Source organism: Aethalodelphis obliquidens, unplaced genomic scaffold (assembly GCF_003676395.1).
Source record: "Aethalodelphis obliquidens isolate GAN/ISIS:26980383/991018 unplaced genomic scaffold, ASM367639v1 scaffold13, whole genome shotgun sequence".
Classification (NCBI taxonomy): domain Eukaryota; kingdom Metazoa; phylum Chordata; class Mammalia; order Artiodactyla; family Delphinidae; genus Aethalodelphis; species Aethalodelphis obliquidens.
The window spans coordinates 35,709,751-35,727,559 of NW_020837957.1; the positions used below are offsets into that span (position 1 = coordinate 35,709,751).

Sequence of the window (17,809 nt, forward strand, 5' to 3'; positions counted from 1 at the left end):
GGAAGCAATGCCTTAACCAAACCTCAATTTCAACACGGTCTCGTAGGATCTCCTTTTAAAAGGCTCTTTTAAATACCTTTAAACATTCTTTCGGAAGACATTTATTGATTGCCTCCTGCGTGGCAGTACAGAAAGGTCAGGCACTGTTTTCGGGGGCGGGACGGGGTGGATTACTAGGATTTGGGCGCCCATGGAGTTCATCCAGCAAAACCATTCTTTGCGCTTCCTGCGGACTGGCGGCGAGAGAATATGTCGCCGCCTGGATTCTTAAGCACTGCTCTCTAATGCACCAGGATTTAATGCTAATAGGGGCAATGGCGAAAGGGCAGGCGCTGGACGCCAGCGCATCCGGGAACAAGAATGGTAGGCAGTCGGAGTGGGCGTGAGTGGGCTCACAACCTCCCAGCCAGCCCAGTGTGTGGGTGGCCATCTCAGGATTTTCTTCCTGAGTCCAGGTGGCGGGACTCCACTCCAAGTCGGCCCTTTAGACCACTTAATAGTTGCCAACTCTTTTTGCCCCCACCAATACTCGCGCAACCCGACCCTCTTCGTAAGCCCCGCCCCACCGCGCACGTCCCTCCCTCGGCCCCGCCTTCCCCTTTTCCCGTCCCAGGACGCGTTGCGCGGCTGGGGCCGGAAGTCGGCGGGTTCTCCGGTGTGTGTCTGAGTCTGTCTGTCTCGAAGCCGCGCGCGGCCCGGGGCAAGCGGGATTCCCAGATTCCCATCTGAGGCGTCACCACTGTCACTACCATCACCCACGGAGCCACTACTAGAGGGGAGTAGACCCGGCCCTTCGCCGGGCAGAGAAGATGTTGCCCCTGTCCATCAAGGACGATGAATACAAACCACCTAAGTTCAATCTGTTCGGCAAGATCTCAGGCTGGTTTAGGTGCGGGGTGCCGTATTTGCGGGAAGGGGGTGTCCGGCAGAAGGGGAAAAGGCCCAGACTTAAGGATGGCCCGAGGTCCAGGGAGGGAGCGTCAGGGACACCCTCGTTCGTGTGAGGACGGGAACGGGTGGACTGGGAGGGTCCTGAAAGGGGAACCCAACCTCCTGGTCCGGCACTCCTGACTTTCCCGGCTGTTCCCTACTTGTGTCATGCTTAGGTCTATCCTGTCGGACAAGACGTCTCGGAACCTGTTTTTCTTCCTGTGCCTGAACCTCTCTTTCGCTTTTGTTGAACTACTGTACGGCATCTGGAGCAACTGGTAACCAAAGGGGAAAAGGGTTGGGGCGGAAGCAGCGGGTGGGGGAGACGAAGCACTGTTTGCTTAATGCCACGTAGCTCCTCACCAGGAGGTTCAGCTCTTGCCTTTGCCACCACCTCTGCTGCTGAGTTGCTTTCTCATATACACACCAATCTGGCACGGTTACATTTCTTAAGAGCCGAGGCCATCACGTGCAGCAGTTAAGATTTAGGTCCCCTCTTCCTTTTCCCACTTCCTCCCACTCCGTCAAACCGGAGTGACAAGTCCTCTCCTCATTTTGACAGATGGAGAGAGTCTTTTGTCCTTACTCACCTTAGCTTTGTCCACTTTCTTGGAATTGGGAGAAACGCGTTTCCTGCCACTCTGTGGGGGAGTGGCATTTGGGATTCACCCATAAACTTCCGGGAGGGAATATCTGAGATGTTCTACTTAATTTGTTATTAGGTCTTGAAACCAGGAAGAGGTTTATAAAGGGGATATCGAAAGAAACATGTTTTCATTCTCTTTTAATTTTATGCTGAAACTGTATCATGATTTTCCTTTGGTCTTGACTGCGGTAGAAGATCCCATATAGTTTTCTAAAAGCCTTACATCTCTTGAGTTGATGGTTTTTGGTGTCACCTTTGGTTGTTTTTGTTTTTAACTGCAATGGAGAGAGGTCTATCCAGTGTAACTGTGAAGATGCAGTACTGTTATCCAGGTGTTTGCTGTTGAATAACTTAAGGTCTTATAAAATTGTTCAGCAACGATAAGATCATCTCACTTGTAGGTGTACTGATTCCTCTTTAAATATCATACTCATTTGAGAATCTCATAATAGACAACACTTCAAAATTTTATATAAAACTTAAGTTTTTTCTTTGGGTTTCTTGAAATAGGTCTTGGACCCCAAAATAAGAACCTATACCATCTATGCTTTATTTCCTATTAATTAAATAGACTTAGTCTCTGTCCTTTAAGGTCCATTTTCAGAGAGAATTGCTGTTCTTGATTTTTATCTCTATTGAGATTGAACAATGACATTAGGTGATACCACCAGTTTTTGTGACATGTATACTTTCATATGAAAACGTGGACTTTTAAATTCAAATGTCAATTCAGTTTTATCAAAAATACTCAGCAGATTATGATGGTTATTGGTTTAGTCACCACTTAAGTGTAAAAGGCATACTGAAACATAATAAAATGTCAATATATGTAATAACCATTTTTAATCCTCTGGGAATCCGATATATGTGTCCTGTAATATTAACACTCTTCAATATATTACATGTTAATATACATGTTAATATACATGTTAAAAGCACTCTATTGTCTTAACTTGTATTGAAATAATGATACTTTATTATAAATATGTGATATTTATATTATATTTTATATTTTCTTCTTCCTAAATTATGCCATATTGTGGTATATGTGCTGGCTGTATCTTGGTTTGCCTACATACAGTTTTGCTACAATTACTTTATATTACAATACATTACATTTCACTATGGCTTTCCATTGCATAAATTACTATGTGAAATGTCTTGTTCAAGGGATTCATATTTGAAGTGCCTAAACCATCTCTTTATGGAAAGTAATTCTTTTGATCTGTAGAGATCCCTTGAGGAAATTACTAAAACCATTGTTTTCTAAGCCATTAGTCAATATTCATCAGTACATAAGGAAAACATCAGTGATGCATGACTTGTTCTGCCCTCAGGTAGCTTGTTCTTTTAATTTTAGGCCTTTTCTCCTCCAGTTTACTCCCTTTGTGTTATATCTTACAGATTTGCCGTCTAGCTCTGAACCACTGTCTGTCATGCCTAGATTAATTAGCAGGTATACATTTTTATGTTAGCCTCCACATCCACAGTCACTTTTCCCCCAATATTAACTTTTATCAGCTAATTGGGAGTACAAATGTGTTCCCGTTGAAGCCTTGGCAGACTTGGAAATTGCTTGGGCCTTTTCATAATCTGGCTTTTTGTCTTATTTAGACACAACAAATTTTGGGCCCCTTTGTTGACTGATCAACGATTTCTTTATATGACTAGATTATCTCTGTTCCTAAAGGTTCAATTAGATTTTAAGTTCCTTGAGTAAAATTGTTACCAAAACTTGTTTTTTGTTTTTGTCATAGTCATTTCTGTGTTCTTTTGCATTATGTAAAAGTTAAGTTTCAAGATGTTATGAAATGTCAAGAGTTTTTTTCCATTATGGAATTAAAAGATAGATAAAACATTCTTTCTCTTCATGAATAAAGGTTCTTAGAAACATTTGATCTAGTTGCAACAAATGTTAAATAGTTTTGGTTCTTATTCAACACCTTCATTTTAAATAAGAGCTTAATTATACTTGGTTTATATTTTTGTTGGTGAAAATGTGTCATCAGTGGAGAATAGCTAAGCTCTTTGTATATTTTCCCTCATTAAATATCCAGTGGCTTTTACTTTCTACTAGAATGTAAACTTTATTAAAATGGGATCTCTTCTGTCTTATTCAGGCACCTTAGTACTTGGTGCATAGTGTGCTTAATACACGTTTACAGAATGAAATAATGAAGGAATAATGAATATATGGAATTAACCTCCCTAAACTAACCATGCTAACTACCCCATTTGGGGCAGGGTGAGGGGGACATTAAACCCTTCCTATTCTTAGTAGGAAAATGGTAGGAATACCATATGTGATCTTTCCTTCTAGGGTTCTTTTCCTTCTAGCATTTATTTTCATTTACTTATTTATCGATGAGTAACTAATCTCATGGTAGAATGGTATATGTAAACAATGTGTTTTGTACCATCTAGGATTAGGTTCTTTCTCAAGTTTTAGAAAAACCCCAAATTAGTGATTGCCTAAACAAGATAAAACTTTATTTCCAAAGTGGCTATTAGAGTTCCAGCCATCCCTAGCAGCAGAATGTCCAGAATGAAAAAGTATGTAAAGTGTCTTTTAAGGAGATTTATCTGGACGCTAACACACAACAGTTTTCACTGATATTTCAGTGGCTCAACCTTTGTCACATGTTCATGTCCAGTTGCAAATGCCATATTTGCTCCAGTCAACCAGGTATTCTGCTGAAAGTCAAGGATTTTTCACAAATGAAGAAAGGGAATATGTAGGCTTATGAAATGGGAGTAGAAAGAGAAATAAGCCGGTTGGACCTCTTCTACAGGTGGAAAAGCATAGGAGGCCCAGGGAGTTTTTTACTTTCCAGAGTAGCAGAAGAGCCTAGAAGTACCTGTTATCCAAGTATTTTCTACTATAAGGTGATTCTTTCCCTAGTATCTTAATATAGTTTGCTTTCTTTGTTTTTATGCTCTTCTATTTTATGTTTACTTCACTGTCTTAAAATTCTTAATTTCAGTGATACTTTCTACCAAAGCTGTTACAACCATTTTCCCCCTTAGACATAGAGGAAACTCATTTAACTCTAAAGGCAAATGTCTTTGTATTAGCAAAGTAATTATGTGTTAAAGAAATGTTTTAGGCCATACCAGTCACTCATTTGGTCCTACTTCTTATAAAGTATGTCATAGCATATGTTTGTAAAGTACTTCCTTGGTTAAGAAAAAGGCTTCCATTAGTTACGTATTTTTCTATAGCATTAAAAATTTTCAATGTCTTAGACTTTTATCAACTTTTCCCTTCTCTTCCCAAAAGGCATTACTTACCAGGTTATGGTGATGACTTTTGCTTTTCTATAGTTTTTTTTTCTACTTTAAAAATGTAGATTTCGATTCCATTGTGCTGAGAATTTTTCTTTACAGTAAAGGGTTATATGGAATGTAGTGGAGTTGTGGGTTTTTCACTGTAACTCTCATTAGTTTAACAACTTATACAAATATCAGGATTCTAAGGATTTTCTAATTCTTGCTAATTAATCGATAGTTGATAGTTTCTTTCCCCCTTTCTATCTCATGGAACCCAAGTTGATGATTCCCTTTCTTTGATTTTGAATTAATCTCTAACAACCACTGTAAATATGCTGTTAGCCTAGTTACCAGTAGACCTTTAAAAAATTTTTTATTGTGGAAAATGTATATAAAAGTAGAGAGTTTAGTGGACTTCATGTATCCATCACCCAGCTTTAATGTTTATTAACATGTGGCCTATTTTGTTTCATCTGTTACACTTGTCACCATTGAATTGTTTTAATGCAGATACCAGATATAGTATAATTTCTTCCATAACTACTTCAGTTGAGTCTAAAACATAAGAGCCCCCCCTTTCAACATAATCTGATGTCATTGTGACCTATAAAAATTAATAATTTATTAATATCAAATGTCCAGTGAGTGTTCACCTGTCCCTTATTAAATAAATTCTTTTTAAAGTTGGTTTTACAAATCAGAATTTAAACAAGATCAATGGTATTTGGTTGATATGTCTCATACCTCTTAATTTATAGGTTCTTTCTCCCTTTCTTTGTTTTTTCCTTCAATAGACCTTAAATAAAATCCATTTCATAAGTTTCTTTTGCCAAATGTTCTGTTCACATTTATTATATTTTGCTTCAGTGATCAGGTTTCTTTTTTATATCCTAAGAAGTTTTCTTTATAAAAATGTCCTTAGAAAGTGGTCACTTAAAAAAAAAAAGTTTAAAAATACATTTTAGTATTTAGTGTTTAAAGATAGGAGCCTAAAACAAGGAGGCTGCTTTTAGCAACTAATTTTCTTAATCAAGTCACATTTGATGTGTAAATCATATAACCTTAAATATTCTCTATGCTACCTTTATTTTCTAAGGAATTTTATGCCATGTAGTTTAAGTGATAATTCATAATCAGAAACATTTACTGATATTGAAGATGAGCAGCAAAATTGACATTCCTCATGAACACTATTTTGACATATAATAGGTGAGCAGAGAACTAGAAGTAGACTTTTTTCACATGAGTTTGCCTACATAGTTGTAACTAAGTAATTTTCCAGTCATGATACCAGGTTTAGGTGAAAAGATCTCATATCACAGTGCTTTAAGAGAACGTGATGTTCTACCACCTAAGAAGAGGAAGTATTATTTCAGGTAGAATCATGTTTTATGTTATGCTAAAAATAAAATAACACTTTAATGACAATTAAATTTACTTAAAGTTTAAATAAAATCAAAATCTCATTTTGATGAGTATTAAAATTGCCATGCTATATCTAAGCCTCTTTAAAAGGGAACTTGATTGCTCTAGTATACAGTAGAGGTTTACCCTTTTCTTGCACTAGTATATGTAGATCAATAAATCAGTAAATTTTAAAATTTATATTGATTTAGCATGAATACTTGCTTCTATAACTAATTTACAGTTATTTAGAATAAAAGTCATATATATAATAAAACCCTCCAATTAAGAAATAAAAACTTTAAAAACCACATATACAGAGAAAAAAATAAACCTATTAAATATGTAGCCTAATGTCGTTGCTGAAATTGACTTTTAAATTCGGTTATAAAATCTCATGAAGTCAAGGCAGGGTGGGTAAAGATTCTCATTGTCAGGTTTTACTGCAACACCACAACAATATTTTATCAGAATAGAGACAGAGTTTTCTGAAACCAAATTTTAAAAATAGCTTACTATATCAGTCCTTTATCAGAGCATAGAAAAAATCATAATGTTTTTATTGGTTTTATAACACCTTACAGAGATATTCTTCAAATGGGTCTTTCATACCTCAAAATATAATTAAATTATTATTTTCAGTGTTACAAAGCTATTAAGGGCCAAGTGTGTAGTTTTACGGTGATCTAACTATCCAAGGAAAATCTTAAAATAACTTAAATCTGAGAGGATTGCTTGGATAGCAAGAACCTTACCTTGTTCTCAGGTTTTGATTTTCTCACTTAGCCTTTTCATTTATTCACTATTTCTTATCCTGCTTTGAGTTGGGTATCAGATAAGTATAGACGATACTTAAACTATCATGCATCTATATATAGTTGAATAAAATATACAAGGTTCATGATAAAACTTAAGACATTTTCAAAATACTTTATAATGATTTTTGAGAAATTTATAAATTTTTGTTCCTTTCTGTGTGGGTGAGTAATGTGCTTTACTTGTTTCTAATTTTATAATTATCCTAAATTATAAGGAAATGTAAAAACTGCTTTTTCAACTTCTATGAAGAATGTTTTTGACTTTTAGTTTGTAGCACTTACAATTGAAGAAAGCTGTAGCATATAACCAAATATTGAGAGCTATAGATCATACTGGGAACACTAGATATTATAAGGTATTCATATTAATAATAGTAATAATGGGAATATCAGTGTGGCTTTAATGTGACAAGCACTGTGATGTGTTTCATGTATATTAATTCAGTTATAACATTTATGACATTTTTTACTGTTACCTGTTTAAATGATGGCTAAAAAATTGAGGTCCAAAGTAGTTAAACAACTTCACAGTCACAGAATTAGTAAATGGTAGAGCTGGGGTTTGAACCCAGATACTCTGACTTCCGAAGTAGTGCTCTTAACCATTCTGATGCTTCTTGCTTTTTAAAGATTGAGCTGCCGATATGCTTGCTTTCAGAAGTTGACCTAGCCTAAAGTTTCCTGATTTCTTTCCTCAGCTCTGTCCAGTCTGCTGATAAGCCAAGTGGAAGAATTCTTCATCTCTGATGCCTTGTTTTTTGTTTCTAGCATTTCCATTTAAATTTTTGTACTTCCCATTTCTCTGCTGAAATTTCGCATTGATTCATGCATTTTCCCCCACCTTTTCCATAGATCCTTTAATGTACTAATTATAGTTCTGATAGTTCCAGTATCTGGGCCAGCATCTTGGTCTGATTCTGTTGACTGCTTTATCTCTTCACAATGAGTTATTTTGCTTGCTGTTTTTTGTGTTTCTTGAAATTTTTGATCAAAGCCTTGACATTGTGAGTAGAGATCAGTAGACATTGAGATAGTAGTATTTATGACTAGGAATAGGCATGCATCTTCCGACAGGCGATTAGGCCTTTTGTTTCCAGTATTCTTCATATGCATGTGTCACAGAAGTTCTCTCTTCATGCTCAATGCACCCTCCCCCTGCCAAGCTATAGACTGCTGTTGATTGTTACGCAGTGTGAGGTTTGTGGTGAGGGCAGAGGAGCATTCATTAACTTGACCAAGCCTCAGTCTTAGGCAGGCCCTGTGAGTCTGGGCCTCAAGGGTATGTTTTTTGGTTTGTTTTTCTTTTGTTTGTTTGTTTGTTTCTAACATTTTTTCCTTCCTTTGGTGACAGCTAAAGTCTGTCACATTTATGTAGATGGTCTTGGGTGAGAGTGAGTTTCCTGCTCCTTTGGTCAGAGCAAAACATCTGCTTTGTGTTGGTACAGGATCCTCTGCCCAATAGGATTTCCTGCCCCCCCCCAGTAGCTTTTTTTTAAAGCATGTATAATACAAATCTTTAACATCACAAATAATATGTTGCTTCATGTATCTTGTAAGAACTTTATAATAATACACTTCCATTTCCTTCTATCCTGTATGCTATTATTATTATTAATTTTTTTTTTTTTTTTTTTTTTGGCTGTGTTGGGTCTTCGTTGCTGTGCGTGGGCTTCTTATTGCAGTGGCTTCTCCTGTTGTGGAACACGGGCTCTAGGTGTGTGGGCTTCAGTAGTTGTGGCGCACGGGCTTAGTTGCTCTGCGGCATGTGGGATCCTCCCGGACCAGGGATCAAACCCATGTCCCCTGCATTGGCAGGTGGACTCCCAACCACTGTGCCACCAGCGAAGTCCCTGCGTGCTATTATTGTCATACACTTCACATTTATGTAAACCCTACAATACAGTGTTCCTATTTTGGCTTTATACCGGAGGTTAGCAAACCTTTTCTCTTGACAGCAGATAATAAATATTTTAGGCTTTAAGGGTCATAAGATCTCTGTTACAGTTTCTCCATTCTACTGTTACAGCGCAGAAGCAGCCATAGACAGTGTGTAAGCAGATGAGCATAACTGTGTTTCAGTAAAACTTTATTTACAAAAATGAATGGTGGTCCAGATTTGGCTTGTGGGCCATAGATTGCTCACCCTGCCTTAGACTGTCAGATATGGTTTTTTAAAACAGCTTTATTGAGATATAATTCATATACCTTAAAATTCTTCCATTTACAGTCTACTCTTGAATGGCTTTTAGTATAGTATTCACAGAGTTGTAAAACCATCACAACAGTCCATATTGAAACACTTTTATTACTGCAAAAGGAAACCTTGCACCCCTAGCCATCACCCTCCAATTCTCTCATCTCCTGATCTGCCCCAATTCTAGGTAATCACTAATCTATTTTCTATCTCTATATATTTGCCTATTCTGAACATTTCATATAAATGGAATCATTTGCATATGATCTTTTGTGACAGTTTATTTCAGTTAGCATAATGGTTTCAAGGGTTATCCATGTTCTACATGTATCAGTATTTCATTTATTTTTATTACCAAATACTATTCCAGCAGTGTGTGAGGGTTCCAGTTTCTCCACCAACACTTGGGATTATTGGGCTTTTTTATTGTAGTCATCATAGTGCATGTGAAGTTGTTTCTCATTGTTTTGATTTGCATTTCCCTGCTTTGTAGTTAATGATGCTGAGTAACTTTTCTAGTGCTGATTGGGCATTTGTATGTCTTCTTTGGAGAAATGTCTATTCAGATCCTTTGTTCATTTAAAAAATTGGATAATATCTCTTTTTGAAGATTTTTAAGAATTCTTCATATATTCTGGATACAAGCCCCTTGTCAAATATATGATTGGCAGATATTTCCTCCCACTTGTGTACTGTCATTTCACTTTGTTTATATGTCCTTTGAAGCATGGAAGTTTTAAAATTTCAGTGATGTCCAGTCTGTTACTTTTTTTCTTTTGTTGCTTGTGCTTTTGATATCATATATAAGAAACCATTGCCCAATCCAAGGTTGTGAATACGTTAGCTTTTATGTTTAGGTCTTTGATCCATTTTAGGTGAACCCTTGTGTATAATATGAAGTAAGGGTCAAAAATCATTTCCTGCATGTGGATATCCAGTTGTGTCAGTGTTGCAAACACTATTCTTTCCACCACTGAACTATTTTGGCATCCTTGTCAACAAACAGTTGACCATAAATGTGTGAGGGTTTATTTCTGAACTCTAAATTCCATTCTACTGATCTATACGTATATTCTTATTCCAGTACCACATTGTTTTGATTTCTGTAGCTTTATAATAAGTTTTGAAATTAGGAAGTGTGAGTCCTCCAACTTTGCTTTTCTTTTTCAATATTGTTTTGGCTATTCTGTATCTCTTGCTTTTCCGTATGAGTTTTAAGATCAGCTTGTCAATTTCTCCAAAGGGGTCAGCTGGGATTTTGATGGAGAGTGAGTTGAATCTGTAGATCAATTGAGGAAGTATTGCCATCTTAACAGTATTGTCTTCTGATCCATAAACATGGACGTCTTTCCATTTATTTAGGTCTTCTTTAATTTTTTTCCAACAATATTTTATAGTTTCCAGAGTATAGCTTTTATACTTTTTTGTTAAATTTATTCCTAATTATTTTATTCTTTTTGATGCTATTGTAAATGGAAATTTTTTAAATTTCATTTTTGTGCATCACATTATATAGGAATATAATTCATTTTTGTATGTTGATCTCGTATCCTGCAACCTTGCCAGACTCATTTATTAGTTCTAATAGTTTTTTAGTAGAGTCTTTAAGATTTTGTATATACAAGATCATGCCATTTGCAAATAGAGATAGTTTTACTCCTTCCCTTCCAGTCTGGGTGCCTTTTATTTCAGTTCCTGCCTAATTGCCCTTGTTACACCCTCTAGTACAATGTTAAATAGAAGTGGTAAGGGGACGTTTTTATCTTGTACCTGATCTTAGGGGAAAGCATTCAGTCTTTGGCCACTAGTGATGCTGATGTTAGCTGTGGGGTTTTCGTAGATGCCATTTATCAGTCCAGGAAGTTCCCTCTATAGCAAGTTTGTTGAGTGTTTTTATCATAAAAGTGTTGGATTTTGTGAAATGCTTTTCTGCATCTATTAAGATGATTATGTGGGTTTTGTCCTTCATTCCATTGATATGATGTAGTATATTGATTGATTTTCATGTAGTTAACCAACCTTGCATTGTTGGGATAAATCCCACTTGGTTGTAGTGTATACTCTTTTATATATTGCTGAATTTAATTTGCTAGTATTTTGTTGAAGATTCTTGTGTGTGTATTTGCAAAAAATACTTGTCTGTAGTTTCTTTTCTTGTGGTGTCTTTTGTCTGATTTTGGTATCAGGGTAATGCTTATACAATGAGTTGGGAAGTATTCCTTCATCTTTTGTTTTTTGGAAGAGTTTGTAAGGGATTGAATTTTTTTTTTTTTTTTTGGTGGTACGCAGGCCTCTCACTGCTGTGGCCTCTCCTGTTGCGGAGCACAGGCTCCAGACGCGCAGGCTCAGCGGCCATGGCTCACGGGCCCAGCTGCTCTGCAACACGTGGGATCCTCCCGGACCGGGGCACGAACCCGCGTCCCCTGCATCAGCAGGCGGACTCTCAACCACTGAGCCACCAGGGAAGCCCAGGGATTGATATTTATTGTTCTTTAAATGTTTGGTAGGATTTACCAGTGAAGCCATCTGGGCCTGGGCTTTTCTTTGTTGAAAGTTTTAAAATTATTAATTTAATCTGTTTCCTTGTTATAAATCTATTTAGATTTTTTTTTTGACCCAGTTTTGCTAGATTGTTTCTAGGAATTTGTTTATTACATCTAAGTTATCTAATTTAGTGGTTTATATTTAGTTGTTCATAGTATTTTCTTATAGTCCTTCTTATTTCTATAAAGTCAGTAGTAGTATCTCACTTTCATTGCTGATTTTAGTGCTTTGAGCTCTTTCTCTTTTTTCTTGGTCAGTTTATTTAAAGGTTGTGAATTTTACTGATATTTCCAAAGAACCAATTTTTGGGTTATTGTTTTTTCCTCTTTTTTTCTATTCTCAATTATCTTCTAAAGATACTAAAATAAAGTTATTTTTAATATTTTTACACCTATTTATCATTTTCAGTGATCATCATACAAGGCTAAGTTTCCATCTGGTATCATATTGGACTTAAAGAACTTTCTATTCTTGTAGTTCAGATCTGCTGGCAGTGAATTCTCTCAGTTTTGGTTGTATTAAAAATCTATTTTATCTTCATTTTTGAAAGATATTTTGCTAGATATAGAATTTTAGGTTGACGCTTTTTTTTTCTTTCAATACTTTAAAGACATTGCTTCATTGCCTTCTGCCTTGAGTAGTTTCTGATGCAAAATATGCTATTAATCTTATCTTTGTTTTTCTGTATCCAATTTTTCTTTCTTTTTTTTTTTTGGTTGTTTTCAAGATTTTCTCTTTCTGTTCGGTGTTCAGCAATTTGTGAGGTATGTAGGGTTTTTCCCTTGCTAGTACTTCATTAAGCTTCTTGGATATGTGATTTGTTTTTTGTTTTTCATTAATTTTGGGAAACTCTTCAAGCATTTTCTCTTTAAATGCTCTTTCTACCCTATTCTTTCTTCTCTATTACTGAGAATCCAAATACATGTATTTTAGTCTGTTTGATGCTTTGATAGGTTTTGAATGTTCTTTTTTATTTTATTTTTTTTCATTCCTTTTCTTCTTTGTGTTTTACTTTGGATAATTTGTTTTGACCTGATGCTTTCTCTCTGTGTCCTGTCTGCTCAGAAGCTCATGTATGTTATTTTTAATCTTTAATACTATGATATTTTAAAAGTTTTTATCACTTCCATTTGATTATTTTATAGTTTCTGTCTCTGTGGAAAGTCCCTGTTCGTTCATAAATTTTCTCCAGCTTTGTACCACATCCTTTAACATATTAATCATATTTGTTTTAAAGTCCCTATTACAATCTAATCTCTGGGACTTTTCTGCTTCTGATTCTGTTGACTGTTTCAGCTCTTAACAATGGGTCTTATTATTTTGTTTCCTTGATCTTGTTATATGCCTTATAAATATTTATTGAGTGCTGCATATTATGTTTAAAAGAGTAATAGAGACTGAGGTTAGTAGTATTTATGCACAGAAACGTGCACGCCCTTTTTGTTTTGTTTTGTTTTGTCAGCATGGGGGTTTTGAACTTATCTGATCAATAGTTGAGCTGGGCTTTTGTGTTGTGGTATATTGCTAGTTGATGTCAACAAGCCACAGATGTCACATTTTTCCAGAGGCTTCTACCACTTTGTGCTTAGTGTAGGATTTTGAGTACTGGAGGGTTTTCTCAGTGTTCTTGTTTCACTCTCAGTTTTCAGCAAGCCCTGCATACCTGTGCCACAAGGGAGTCTCTCCGTGCTCTTGCTTGACTCTCAGAGGTAGATTGCTGTTGTCTTTTACTTTAGGCAAGGCTTTGGGTGGGGAAGTGGGGGGATGAATATTTCATTCTCCTGTTGCAGCCTCAACATTAGGTAGGCCTTTTCCCCCTGAGTGTCAGAGTGGGTGTTATTAATGTTCCTGCCCATTTCCCCACCCCTCCCCGCAGCCGTGTATCAAGAAAAGGAGCAAGGGTCCTGCACCTCTTCCAACAGCTGACCTTAGCTAGTCATCAGAGGGCGGACAGATGCCTATCCTTCTTTCAGTAGCAGCTGGGCTTTTCCTTTGGCAAGGGGTATGAGGGTTTCTTCTTAGATGCTTAAAAAATTATCTTTAATGTTTTTCAATATATCGTATTTTAATGTTGTCTTTTTAGAAGATTAGTTCCTGATGAGCAGAGGCTGGATCTTAGATTTTTAGAAAAGGATGACTACTATTTGGTTATTATTATAATATGCCAATGTGTTTGTTCTTTTCCAGCTTAGGTTTGATTTCCGACTCTTTTCACATGTTTTTCGATAGCACTGCCATTTTGGCTGGATTGGCAGCGTCCGTTATTTCAAAATGGAGAGATAATGATGCTTTCTCTTATGGGTAAGACTTTTTAAAAACATTTTTATTGAAGTATGAGAAATACAGAAAATAATATATAAAACTCAAGCTCAATGAATTTTCACAATTGAATACATTTGTCTAACTTGAACCCTTGAAAACCCCTCATGCCTCCTTCTAGTTCTTTAACACTCACCTTCCCGCTTTCCTAACTCCATAGGTGACTTTTGCCTGTTTTTGGACAATATATAATTGGAATCTGCAATGTGTACTTTTTTTTTTTTGCATCTGAGTTCTCTTGCATCTTGATTTTACCAGAAATTTTCAGGTGAGATTGTTACTAGATAGGGAAATTTCTCAACTCTTAATCTATTTTTTTGGTTTTGTTTTTTTTTGAAGAAGGAGGAAAAAGAGAAAGTTTCAGTATATGAAAATGGTCATGTTTCTTTAGTTTTCTTTTTTGGTTGATATTTTGTTTACTTATTGTCTTCAGCTCTGCTTTTATGTAAAGTACTTCCCCTACTTTTGCTGAATATGTACAATTAACTAAATATTTGGAAAGTGTTTTTATGCCGAAGGGGCTGGTCTCACTTCTGAGCCTAGTAACGTTAGAGGCAGAGTTTGCTTTCTGCCATCTCTGATTGGGGGCAGCAATGGAGTTTCCATTATTTGATTTACTCTGCTTGAGTGTTTTCTCTTTTTTTGAGCTCATAGACTGTTTTACAATGTAATTATATTTATGTGTAAATAAGTAGCGCTCAGAACTAATATCCTCTTTCTCTTTCTCTCTCCCACCCACTTTCTCGTTCCTGCTCCCCCCTCTCACCTGCTTACTTATTGACTATTGCCCTGTCTCTTCCCCTCCCCTCACTTTCCCTTGTGAGTACTGTCTTGCACTCCCTCCTTTCTTTGCTGTCTTTCCTGTTTTCACTCCATCTCTCATTTGTCTCCCCATACTCATACTCATTCTCTCCCTTTTACTTCTCAACTCCCTTCTTTCCTTTCCTGTTCTTTCTTTCTAGTTACTTGGGTCTGTGCTCATGGTCTTTTTTCTCTCCCTCTCCCTTCTACTCTCCATTTTCCCTTTCTCCCTCCCTCTCTTCTTTTCTCTTATTCTTTGCTTTCTCCTACTCTTCCTCTATGCTGTAGCACTGTATGGCTAAGACTCTTTCTCATCCCATCTTCCCCACCCCTTAACCTCTTCAGCTGTAGTTGTTTTTTTTTTTTTTCTCTCCCTTTCCCAGGCTCTCTTTCTTTCTTTCCCTGATTCTCCTTGCCTGTGCACTTTCTTTCCTGTGCAGTTCCTCTCATTCTCTCTCTTCTGTTCACATCCACCCTCTTACATGCACTGTTTCTTGTGCCCCTGGTTCTCTCTTCTACTGGTGCTCCCCCACTACTTCCTCTTTCTTTCTAGCTTTGCTTTCTAGCTAGCTTTGTTCTTGAGTAATTACACACTCTCTGTTTCTTGCACGTGCTCTTGTTCTCTTCAGATGTTTATCGAGGGCCCAATATGATTTGAATACTGTGCTACTTGTAATGATATAAAAATGAATAAGATATGACGTCTGCCTTGGAGGAACTTGTGGTCTGATGGGGAAACAGTTCTGTAAAAATCCTATGATAACTATACATTGTGTGACAAGTGCTAAAAGAGAGATATGTGAAATTCTGTGACAGGACTTGCTGATTTGGGGTATAACCCAAGTGGTATGATTACTTGTAACATTATAAAAAGTGAGACAAAAAATAGTATTATGTTATATTTATAGAGCAAGAGATCCTGTTTATTTATAAATCCAAACAGCTCAAAAGCTCAGAAAAGAACCTATTCCATGGCATTGTATAATCAAAAGACTCTTAAGTATATTTTGAATTACTAAAGGTTGTATGTGAAGTTATAATTTTGTGTTGGAAAATTAGTAATTCATACATATTTTACATAAAAATATCTAATTAGAGTATCTTATTAAGCAATCTTCTTGGATAGACAGTAACTAACTATAAGAATTCTCCTCAATTCCTTAATTCTTAGGGTATCTATTGTTTTCTATTTAGAATGCATAATCTCCTGGTATAAGATAGTTTTTATAAATAGCTTTGAATACCTTCAGTACCATAGCAGGTTTTACTGATTCAACTTTAACTAAAATATACGAGAGTAATATTCTTGACATTTTTAAATTTGTTTATCCTGTCTTCTCCTTATTTGCTTTTTTTTCTTTTGAGAAGGGAAAAATTAGGGGAAAAAAGCTGATGTAACATTTGAAACTATTAGTAATTGCTATAGTAGTAAGTAGCAGCAGTAAATGTAGGTGCCAGTATAACAGAATTACACTGAGTAGGCTAAGCCAGTGATGAATCCCCAAACCCCTAATTCAGTATGATCAGAATAGCAGGCTGACTGCAATAGTAGAAACCATAGGCAGAATCTGAAAGGCAGCAAAAACTTTTCAGTATTTTTTTTATGTAAAGTCATCTCTGTGTATTGTCACACTCCTAATTTTGAAATAGCAAAGCTAGAATAAAAGTAATACATATCTGGGGCTTCCCTGGTGGCGCAGTGGTTGGGAGTCCGCCTGCTGATGCAGGGGACGCGGGTTCGTGCCCCGGTCCGGGAGGATCCCACATGCCGCGGAGTGGCTGGGCCCGTGAGCCATGGCCGCTGATCCTGCGCGTCCGGAGCCTGTGCTCCGCAACGGGAGTGGCCACAACAGTGAGAGGCCCGAGTACCGCCAAAAAAAAAAAAAAAAGTAATACATATCTGATAGGTAGATAGATGCATATGTGCATGCTTATATACATATGTACATATATTTGTATCTTTTTCTCCCTGGCTAAAGAATCCACATACCATCATACTAAATAGGCAATAGCACATTCATGGATCGTATGTTTTAATTCCAAGACTCAGTCTGTTCAGGTAAACACAGTGTGTTTGGAAAAGCAAGTGTGTCTAGATTTCACAAGTTTTTCATTTTAATCCTGCAGTCAACTTTAGCAAATATATTAAACCTAATTAAAATCACTTTAGCCCAACAATTTATCAGAATTTATGGAGCACCTACTAAGCTAAGCATTAGGGACAAAAAGATGCCTGAAAAACACTCCTGCCTTTGATCTTGAAATCTAATGGAACTCAAGGACAAAAGGCTTTCCATCAAGCATTAGCTATGGGATTAGAAGGGTGGGTTAAAAGAAAGTGTTTTTTATTTCTTGGACAGTAACACTGTTGATATATTAGATAAATTCCTAAGTATGGATTGTGGAAAGCAGGCAGTGAATTCTTTGAATTTAATGAAAAAAAAGTGTTTGCTTTGACAAATAAGATACTAATTTAATTCACATATATGTATTAGAAGGTAGACATATGCAGTATTTCTGAGTGTAGAAATATACACTATGTTGGAATGTACTTAACAGACAAGCTTCAACATAACCATATGGAGTATATTTTAAAGAGTTTTTTCTCTTTAAAAATATTTTTTGCAGTGAAAATTGTATTATCTAGAAATTAACATAGAAAGCTAGGAAGTCTAGCTTTTTGATGCTCCTGTTACATTGTTCAAGAACCAGAGTCATTAATTGCTGTCAGCACCCTTTAAATAATGTCTGAACATGTAAAACTGCCAAGTTAAAGTTGTTTTAATGACTTTAACTAAGCCAAATATACCTCATGGAAAAATAAAATCTTTCCCCAATGCTTCACACAGGTAGGAAGCAGAAAGCTTCAGAAGCCCATGGAGA

General features: G+C 36.4%; 1 protein-coding gene across 6 annotated transcripts in view; it reads left to right on the forward strand.

Annotated features, from left to right (window-relative positions):
- The first annotated feature begins 27 nt into the window (after positions 1-27).
- Positions 28-17,809, forward strand: part of SLC30A7 (solute carrier family 30 member 7) — an 82,242-nt gene continuing 64,460 nt past the window's right edge. Inside the window, exons 1-3 of one of the 6 annotated variants that reach the window (XM_027114482.1) lie at positions 31-135; positions 1,107-1,208; positions 13,994-14,107. In XM_027114482.1, coding sequence (XP_026970283.1) covers positions 14,022-14,107 — 86 coding nt within the window. In that variant the 5' untranslated portion in view covers positions 31-135; positions 1,107-1,208; positions 13,994-14,021. Of the gene's footprint in view, positions 136-569; positions 890-1,106; positions 1,209-13,993; positions 14,108-17,809 lie in introns of those variants that run through there. The other 5 variants (XM_027114481.1, XR_003434383.1, XM_027114479.1 and 2 more) reach the window with 5 other exon arrangements.